Source organism: Poromitra crassiceps (genome assembly GCF_964638095.1).
Source record: "Poromitra crassiceps genome assembly, chromosome: 3".
Lineage (NCBI taxonomy): Eukaryota > Metazoa > Chordata > Actinopteri > Beryciformes > Melamphaidae > Poromitra > Poromitra crassiceps.
The window spans coordinates 38,439,392-38,449,391 of record NC_139625.1 but is presented as its reverse complement, the minus strand read 5'-3'; the positions used below and the strand labels follow the sequence as shown (position 1 = coordinate 38,449,391).

The window sequence follows — 10,000 nt, the reverse complement described above, 5'->3', positions numbered from 1 at the left end:
CACAGTAACACTGTAACACAGTATCTAAGCATCCACTCACAAACAGAGCCACTGTAACACACCTAAACAAAGAGGAGACATCTTGTGAGCATCAAAGCAGCTTTGCATTGATTTGTTTGTCAGATGACAAGGAGCTGAGCGATTTGCATCCAGGCAAGGAGTTGCCTGAGAGAAAGACTCCATCACCCACGTCACCTGTTTATTTCTTTCACTCACATTGTTGACTTTTATATGCATGCGTGTTGAAGCGGTCTTGAATTGGCACAAATTGATAGCAAAATAGACATCCTCAAGGACACATTTAATTTCCACATCATACTGAATAGCAGTGTCATCAAATTAAGGAAACTCTCCCATACTTCCATACTAGCTTGGTAACTTCCATACTCCATCATTCTTGGAAATGTTTTGGGGAGGATACTGTACTTACGCTAATTTTTTTTACTTTATCTTAGCCTCATTACACCATCCGACACAAATTTAGAAGATAAGATGAAAATCCTACAAAATGCTCCTCTTACAGCCCCTATCATTAAACTACAGATGGCAACATTGTCCCTAAGGACAAGCCTAATAAGCATAAAGGGGGGCACATAGGCTACAAGTTTGCTGTGAGTGTGACACTATGTGAATAATTCTGCCTGAACAGATCTCCTCTTAATAGGCTACATATTCTCCCAATTATGTTGTTCATTTAGCATATTCTTACTTGCAGATGGTCTTTCTAGCTCGATTGACTGACGGTTTAAATGCCATGTAGATGGAGTTACCTTATTATCCAGGGGCAGCTGGTGCATTTTTGTCCAGGGCGGGGCTATACCAAAAATTGGGCTGAGGGATATGGTTGAAATCATGATTTTCTCAATATCAATACTGTTGTTCATGCTAATGTAGGTTATGTAGGATGATGTAGCCTAGTTAAACTCAGTTCATAAAATAAACAAACCCTCCAAGGATTCTCTGACAGGAATAATTTTCAGTGTCCCAACGCATACCAGTTTACAGAGGTTACACTTCCTCACCTACCTATAGGCTATAGGCTACTATATTGTTTTTTGTTGTATGTTTAACAAAAAGTAGGCTACATTAATGTAACTGCTTTGTGGTCAATTCTCAATGTAGGGTAAACATTAATATTTTTAGAAGTTAGAGGGTTCCTTGTACAATGTAGATGCATTAGTTTTAGTGCACAGCCTGTGAAGTCCTGTAGCGCTTATCACTAAAAAAATAAAATAATAAAATGTAACACTACCATTATGATTCACTGGAATTACAAATAGGTACTTACATATAAGTATAATTCATATAAGTATAATTCATATAAGTGAATTGCATAGAAACAACTCACCAAACTTGACTATTGCACAACTGATTTCACACTTTTGCAGAAATTACACCACTGGGTTCCCAATAAAAATGTCTTGCAATGCAGTGGAGAGGGGGCAGCATGAAAGGACCAGAGAATAGTAAGAACATGTATTTGGAAGCTGAATAAGCAATGTCAATAATATCAATGTGTCATCAAGTCTGTCGTGAATAAAATCAAGGGGAAATAATCAGTAGAGCTCAGCAATTAAGTAACTTTTTGTAAGAGATTTTTAGTAGCTGTAATGGTATAATGAGTAGAAAAAAAGTGAAGTATTCAGAAATAATATCCTATGCCCTACACAAGATAGGGCAGGTGGTGGGCCGCACTGCGTCCAGGGACCCCCATCCTGCGTAAGTAGGGTTCCAAAGACCTGGCCATTTCCACCACTGCACTGAACAGTCTGGAAACCAGTTACCTGAGACACCAATATACCCAAACAGTAAAACAGGACTGAAGACTGCTGTGACAGTGACAATCATTGCTGTAGTACTCACAAGGAGACGCCTCTTCTAACATGTACTAAAGCCACAAACAGAAGTCCATTAGGTTTTCTCTTGAGAATTTGCCCGACTCTTCAATTTATGGCCCGTGATCAAGTAGCGCTCTCCACACCTCTCCAGCATGTCCGCTCCTTCCTCCCCATCCGACCCAAAATGTACGTGGCCCTTGAACGCGTAGAAAGGGTCTGATGATTGTTCTAGGGGATGTTAAAAAAGTTGGGTTTTTACACTCTGGGGTGTTCATAATTGAACTTGAAGACTGACTCAATTTGGTGGCACTGTTGTTTTTCTTTGGATAGCATTGCTGTACCTCTCGGCTAGTTCATCCTTGGGTGATGTGGATTTGTGGACACAATGTTTTCTGGTTGAACTGTTTTCCTGAGGTTCCAACTGGCTGCTTGTCAGTGAATAAAGGGAGTTCCCCTACAGAGCAGAACTGTATCTAAAGGCTGTGGAAGAAGCACACTGCAAATTGTGCGTGCTTGAACAACCATCAGCAGTCAGGTCAAATATTAACTTTTGCTCTGCTGACAAGATGCTGCTGCCACTTCCTTGTTAATGGAAACAGGTGGAGAAACAGCCGAAAGAGAGAGAGAGAGAGAGTGTGTGTGTGTGTGTGTGTGTGTGTGTGTGTGTGTCCAGATGTCACCCTAATGGAGAAGGGGAGTTTGATCGTTACCAAAGCAACCCATAAATCACCCGCCAACATCTATGCCCCTCTGTTTGACCAATCAGAGGAGGAACATTTAAGTGGAGATCTTTTCCTCTGGAGAATTGTCCAGTCAGGACTGTCACAGTGACCTGTAGCCATCATCTACCTCTACCTTCTTGATATCGCTGTCATTGAAAACGGAAGTGCCCCCATGTTGATTGCCTCTCAATTACATTCAATATTTCCATCACCATTCAAGTGCCCATTCTGCTGCAGTTGAATGATATCTGCAATGATGGAAGATTGCTTTGAGGAACTACACATGAGGTCTGTGAGGTCATCAAGACTTTGATCGTTAGTCCTTTATGAAGTCAACTTCTTTCTACCTTTGAAGACCACTACTTTTCATTTTTGTACAGCAAGTCAGTTTTGGGACTCAATTTGAGCATCAGCCTTTCTATCCGTCCTGGTTGCGGGGGAGGTTGATGGCGGGATTCCAGCTGGCCCGGTTCAAGGTGAGCTGGACAGCAATCCTGACTCTGGCTGAGTTCACCTACCTGCTGGTGGGGGCCATCATCTTCCAGAACCTGGAGCGAGAGGCGGAGAGCAACAGCCGAGTCCACTTCCAGGTGGAGAAGTTGCATTTCCTGGCTAATTACACCTGCCTGGACGGACCCGCGCTGGAGAAGTTTGTCCAGGTTTTGGTTCCGTTTGTTCCTGTCTGTCTTTTGTGCTGGACTATGTATAGCTGAATGGCAACAACACAGCACATTATTCAATGAACAATTCATGTTTTTGGTATACATGTTAAAAAAAAGTTTTTATATACAGTATATATATATATTTTTTTTAATAAATTTATAATGTTGGGTCCAACATTTGGACCTCATTTATCAGTATTTCCTTATGTTTAAAACATTAACAGATGCTGAAATGATTAGTCAATATTTACCTGTCAGATTACCTGATCAATGACCTGTGCAAGGATGATAAAAGGGCTGTAGATTAGTACATCCTGTACATCTACAATCATACAAATCCATTGTTTATTACTGAATAGTTGAATGGCAAAAGGGGCTCAGCAAATACTGTACACGGCAGAGAAATTAACATCGATTTTATGATTTCCCTGCTAAGTGCATAGCAATAAATTACGTTTCTAAATCGATCAATGATTCCATAATTGCCTGAGTAATTCCTTGATGGCCGGCATCAGTGAGTTGAATGTGGCTGTTGTTGCATTTCCTTATATCATTTTCACGATTCATCTGAAATCCAAATTTGGCCTAACTGCTCGGACTTTCTTCTGTGCAGGTGATTTTGGATGCCTGGGAAAAGGGAGTGAATCCCTCGGGTAACTCCACCAACCCCAGTAACTGGGATTTCAGCAGCTCCTTCTTTTTTGCTGGCACAGTGGTCACCACTATAGGTGAGCATGTCAGTATTGATACCATACTATTCAACATCCTATCTGTCTGGTCCATGCAACACTGATCACCATCATCTGGTTCTCAGGTTATGGAAACCTGTCCCCCAGCACTGTGTCTGGCCAGGTGTTTTGTGTGTTTTACGCACTGTGTGGGATCCCGCTGAACCTGGCCTTCCTCAAACAGCTGGGGAAGTGTCTTATCATCCACCTGGGCCGACTGGAGAGGGGCATGCTGTCACTTGTTCCACACAAGGTACATAGGTAGCTATGGATTGGCGCACCAAACATGTAAGGGATAATGTATATTGAGGCGGTGATTACGGGGGAAATAATGACCGACAGGTGGATTGAGCCCGACGCGCCAGCGGAGGGCTTAATCGTTCACCTGAAGGTCATTATTTCCCAGTAATCACCGCCTCAATATACATTATCCCGCTTAGAACACGGCCTACAACTAAATCATTCAATAATCTGACAAAAATAATTATTCAAATAGATTTTTTAATAGCGTTTTCAACGACAAAGCGGTTTCATTCGTAATTGGCACACAAGACACCACAGCTGCAACTGGTTGGCCTAATTAGTAGTGTCTTGCTGACAAAAAGCTCTTATCAACTGATTAATCCAGGTGTGGCAGAGCAGCGGTCGGTTGTCGAGAAATAATGACCGGTGAATATTGTTGATTGACCAATCAGAATCGAGTATTCAAGAGAGCCGTGTTCTAAATAACAATATACAGATCTCACTAAATGCTAAGGTGTGGCAAAAGCCCTGCACCTAATATAATTTGCCACCAAATATGTCTAAACGTATCATCCACAGGTAGCAGTGCAATGACTGATGACAAGCAATTTTTTGGTTCTGATTCCCCCCCATTTTTTGTACTTGGCCAATTTCCCCCTGCTGCCCCGGTCACTGCTCCACCCTCTGCCGATCTGGGGAGAGCCGTAGACTAGCACCATGCTTCCTCCGACACATGCGCAGTTGCCAGCCGCTTCTTTTCACCTGACAGCGGGGAGCTTCACCGGCAAGACGTAGCACGTGGGAGGATCACGCTATTCCCACCAGTTCCCTTCCGCCCCAAACAGGCGGTGCCTCGACCGACCAGAGGAGGCGCTAGTGCAGCGACCAGGACACATACCCCTAATCCGGCTTCCTATCCTCAGACAGCCAATTGTGCCTGTATGGACGCCCGACCAAGCCGGAGGTAACACGGGGGCGCGAACCTGCGACCCTCGTGTTGGTAGGCAGGGAATCTACTGCTACACTACTGATGACAAGCTATTGATTGGTCAGTGGGATACATTCACGCTGGTCCCAAATTATCCAGAATTATCATTCTAATGGCTTCCAAATAGATTTCTGTCAATCTTCACTTTATTTTTACTCTCCATTCTCATGATCAAAACTAGAAGATCTGATTTGGACTCGGAAAATGTATAGCAAGTGCCATACTCTGCCATGCTCAATTGATGCCAATGGATCTCACCTAAATGTGGTCTTTTCCATGTTCCTACCCTGTAGCAAGCAGTTGAGGTTCTGACTGTGAGCTTGTTCCTCATCACGGGCAGCCTTCTGTTCCTGATCATCCCTCCGCTACTGTTCAGTTACGTGGAAGGCTGGTCGTATGGCGAGGGCTTCTACTACGCCTTCATTAGCCTCAGCACCATTGGCTTTGGAGATTATGTTGTGGGTAAGTAGAGATGTGCCTTTGATAGACTTAGTATTTCGGCATTTTAACTATTTAAATGTTTTAAGCAAGGAAACATAATGACACATTTCCTTTAGGAGTCAAATTGATTCAATGCTGTGTTCTAACATGCTACTGTCAATTCTCTTAGGGACCGACCCAGACAAGGACTACATCTCCGTGTACCGTAGCCTTGCAGGCGTTTGGATCATCTTCGCCTTGGCTTGGCTTGCGCTTATCCTCAACATGGGAGCCAGAATGGTGCACGCGATTGGCCTAAGACATCCAGGCTTTAAGAAACAAGAGGAGGAAGAGGACGTGTCATCCATTAAACTGGAAGACGGCTTTGGTCAGACGACCATCCAGGCAAAGATCTGAGAGAGGACTGAATGAATAATATTTACAATGTGGAAGATTGTTTTGTACATATTGTGAAATACACTAAGAGAAAAGATGTATGTAGCCGTTCATCTATTAGCTAAGAATTATTTTGTAAGATATTATTTGCCCCGGCACATTTATTCTCTCTGTTTGATGCTTGTATGTTTCATCTTTTCAAAATTCATCCCACATACGGTACACATAGGCTGGAAAAACATTACACGTTTTTTTTTACACTTCTACCTCAATTAAGCCGTTCTACCAACTGAGAACAGTTCAGATCAGGGTAAAAATCGCAGAATATTTGGCTATGACGACAATGTGTTTAATCAAGTGAACCAGTGAGAGATCTTAGAATGTTTATCCATCTTTAGACAATACATGAAATTCTGAATTAGTGTTCAATTGTGACGTATGTTTTTGTACTGTTTGTATATGCACATTTTATCATATGCCATTTTACTGCATTATTGTATCTGTTAGTATTCTAACAGAACATGAGCATGTTTCAGAGGAAACTACAATTTGAATTTATGTTTCTTTTGTGTAACTTAAAGGGCCACTTTGCAGATTTCCAACCAGCTTTGTATCTTTACAAAATCCGTATATCCAAATGTACAATGTTTAACTTCCCTTCATCTTGCCTGGACCGAGAGCTCCTTGTGCATTTGCATAACTTCCTGGACCAAATGACATCATTATGATGTCATTTGGTCCAGGAAATTCTGCAAATGAAGGTAGAGAGAGTGAGAGTGATAGTGATAGTGATAGTAATAGTAATAGTGACACCATGGCAAAACTGCTCCAGATGATATCATTATGACATAATTTGGACCAGGAAGTTCTGTGAATGTATGGGGAGCTCTCGGTCCAGGCAAGATGGAGGGAAGTTAAACATTGTTCATTTGCATAAATACTACCAATTTTGTAAAAGCTGGTTGAAAATCAGCAAAGTGGCCCTTTAATAGTGCATGTACAGTATGTCCACGTGTGTTTGTGTACTGATGGTAAACTGCAGTGAATTGAGTGAAGGGTTATCTAAAACAAACACATTCATCAAGCTGGTGATGTGAGCCTGATGACTTTTGACTGTCACATGTTGTTTCTAATATGTTTGTATTATCTGACCAAGCGTTAAATGGCAAAGGCTTCAGCAAGGCAAGGGTCTGTCATGTTCCATCTTCAGTGAATTGTAGCCCTGAAGAGTGAAATATAGTGAAGTATAATGTGATATACCATTTGGAGACTCTTTGGTTTGGTGGCTACTAAAGTACAGTGTGTACAAACTAATTGGCCTTGAACTGACCCCTTGCAGGACTGTTATGTGCTCTAGTATCACCACTCTTCTGTATCCCTTTCATCATATTCTCATCATCAGTATCTGGAACCAAGATGCTAGACTGTCCATGGCTCATTTCCAGTGGTCAGAAAAAACGTCTGTCCGTACCTATGGTGATCAATCGCAGCCCAACCTCTGGTTTTGCCTCTCCCTCTTAGTTTCTCTCATTTCGTTGGATTTGCATGATAGGCCATGGGAACGATTGAAACAGGAGTGCAGGTGGAGGTTCATTTGCCTGCATCGCATGGAAAGGGCTAAAGGTGAGCAAGTAAACCCTCAGTCATCACTATCCCTGGCTGCAGAGGTTGAGAAGCCCAGTCAGTCCCGGGTCCCAGAGCCTTACCCAGGCACCAAGATGGGAATGAAAGAAATACTCAACTTGGCTCGGGTCCCCTCCATCCTGATGCTGGGGGTGGCTTACGTGGCCTATGTGCTGATCGGCGGGGTGATCTTCTGGAAGCTGGAGGGAGACCTCGGGAAGAAGGACCTCAGCCGTTTACTGGGGAACAAAAGACAGCTGCTTACGACATACACCTGTCTGAACCAAGAGGGCCTGGAGGCGGTGGCTCAGGTGAGGCACAGACACAGTGGACCTCGGGAAGGGGTGTAGGGGGGGGGGGGGGGTGTAGAATAAAATGGTAGGCTGCAAAAGTCATCGTTGCCCTCAAAACAGCCAAGCACAACAAAAAACAGGCGCAAAATGTTTAAAAGCAATGCAAGACAATAGTGTAACACGTATACTGTTCTAAAATGCTGATGTGTGGCAAACTCAGGGTGGAGTAGGTGTCTTGTGTTTTTATTGCCAATATCTGTGTTGTTTGAATAGGTCACCCTAAATTGCTTTTTGACTACAACCAATATTTTAACAATCCTACCTACAGCCTAATTGCGTTTACTTTATTGTGTTCAGATTTCCATACTGGACAGAGATTGAACACAACAAAGCTCTCTGTCAGGTTGACACAAACCCTGGCGAATGCCACACCCCAGCTTCCTAATGAAACATCCCGATGACTGGCTAATATTGTGGCCACTTCAATAGCTTAACAGTTCTCTCCCTCGGTTTAATTTCATCTCACTACTATAATAAGGCGGAGAGGTTCCGTGCAGCGCACAATTGCTCTGCGCATGCACTTGAAGTGGACGAAGCTGGAAATGAGCATGTGAAGCGCACAATATTTCTAGTTTGTATTAATAGAAAACTATTAAGGTGATAAAATGTCCCTTGCTCAATCAAATAAAAAATACGTTTTAATTTTTTTTATGGAGGCCAATTTTGAATGTTATAATTTTCTTAATTTCACTTTGGCCAAATAGAATCCAAAAGCATACATATGGAAAACATCATCTTGATATTATGCTTTACTCTGGCGTGCTAGCTAACTTCATCTTCAACTTTTTTCATTGCATCGCTGGCCTGGTTGCGCGTCACCACCTAGATCCTATCATGCCATGCAAAGTTACTCGCTTCTTATTGACAGTGAATGGAGGCAAACTGTTTGGCTCATGAAATTGTGTCTGGTCTGCAACAACCATTACAGTAGCCTATGCTATGCACAGATTTATTGTTTCAAACTAGTGTAGCAACACTGTGGTCGTGACCATGTTCTATAGCCTACTATACACAACTACTATGTCAAAATACTGTAGCCTACAAGACTCATATTTAGCTGTCTCAGGCATGTCTCTTGTAGGCTATTAAAAGCATTGTCAATCCAAAAACCGTCAATAGGGGGCATAATTCAGCAGTTATGTTTTGGGCCTATAAACAAGAACAAAAACTATTCTGATAAGTAGTCACTAACAGCTGCAGAGAGAGACCCATTTACACCCTCACCATCCATGCCCCCCCACACCAAAAAAACAACAACAACAAACAAACAAACAAGTAGGTTTCATTCATTACTCCAAAAGCAATCAGACCTATTATGGAGACTTGAATGAGGCAACGTATTCCATGCAAATATCAACTCCCACAGTCTTTAAACACTGCCCATGCTACTTTGCCTAGGTCTTGCCCTGACTTGATTTACACAGTGGCAGAGCTGTGCAGGCTTTTCCCTAGAAATTGTGAACACATTCTTTGGACTTGCAAAGCTTGTTACTGAGAAAAGCAAGTTGCACTGTGTTTACGAAAACATAATGAATGCTGTTCTGGCTATATGCATTAGTCCCATATCAAATATATAAGTGGCAATGTGAGAAGTTGGGTTTAATTGTTTTTCCTTCCAATGTTTCTTCTCTGAATATCAGACATAACATTAATTATGGCATTTCTAATTCCTTTGATTCGAGATACAAGCAGTGTTGGGGGGTAGTGAACTACTAGTTTAACTACTCAAAACCATTTTTTTGGAATATATATACGGTATACATATATATATATATATATATATATATATATATATATATACGTCCTGCCGGTATACGTCCTGCCGGTGAAGTTCCCCACTGTCAGGTGAAAAGAACCAACTGCATATGTGTCGGAGGAAGCATAGGGCTATACGGCTGTTCCCAGATCAGCAGAGGGTGGAGCAGCGGCCGGGGCAGCAGGGGAAAATGGAAGAAATCAGAAGAAGAAAAAAATCCCCATTGGCCACTGCCCCATTTTTCTTTCATCCTGATAGCTGTGAAGGGAAG

The 10,000-nt window shown here is 42.4% G+C and overlaps 2 protein-coding genes across 2 annotated transcripts in view; both read left to right on the top strand.

The window, feature by feature from the left end:
* The window catches only part of kif6 (kinesin family member 6), a gene marked incomplete at both ends in the record, with an annotated part of 113,643 nt that extends 107,625 nt beyond the window's left edge, over positions 1-6,018 (top strand). The window contains 3 exons of the mRNA XM_083633012.1: positions 4,037-4,203; positions 5,475-5,643; positions 5,792-6,018. Of these exons, the coding sequence (XP_083489138.1) occupies positions 4,037-4,203; positions 5,475-5,643; positions 5,792-6,018 (563 nt within the window). The remainder of the gene's footprint in view (positions 1-4,036; positions 4,204-5,474; positions 5,644-5,791) is intronic.
* Positions 6,019-7,715: 1,697 nt separating this feature from the next.
* The window catches only part of LOC310773093 (potassium channel subfamily K member 17-like), a gene marked incomplete at both ends in the record, with an annotated part of 6,241 nt that continues 3,956 nt past the window's right edge, over positions 7,716-10,000 (top strand). Inside the window, one exon of the mRNA XM_083633011.1 lies at positions 7,716-7,931. Coding sequence (XP_083489137.1) covers positions 7,716-7,931 — 216 coding nt within the window. The remainder of the gene's footprint in view (positions 7,932-10,000) is intronic.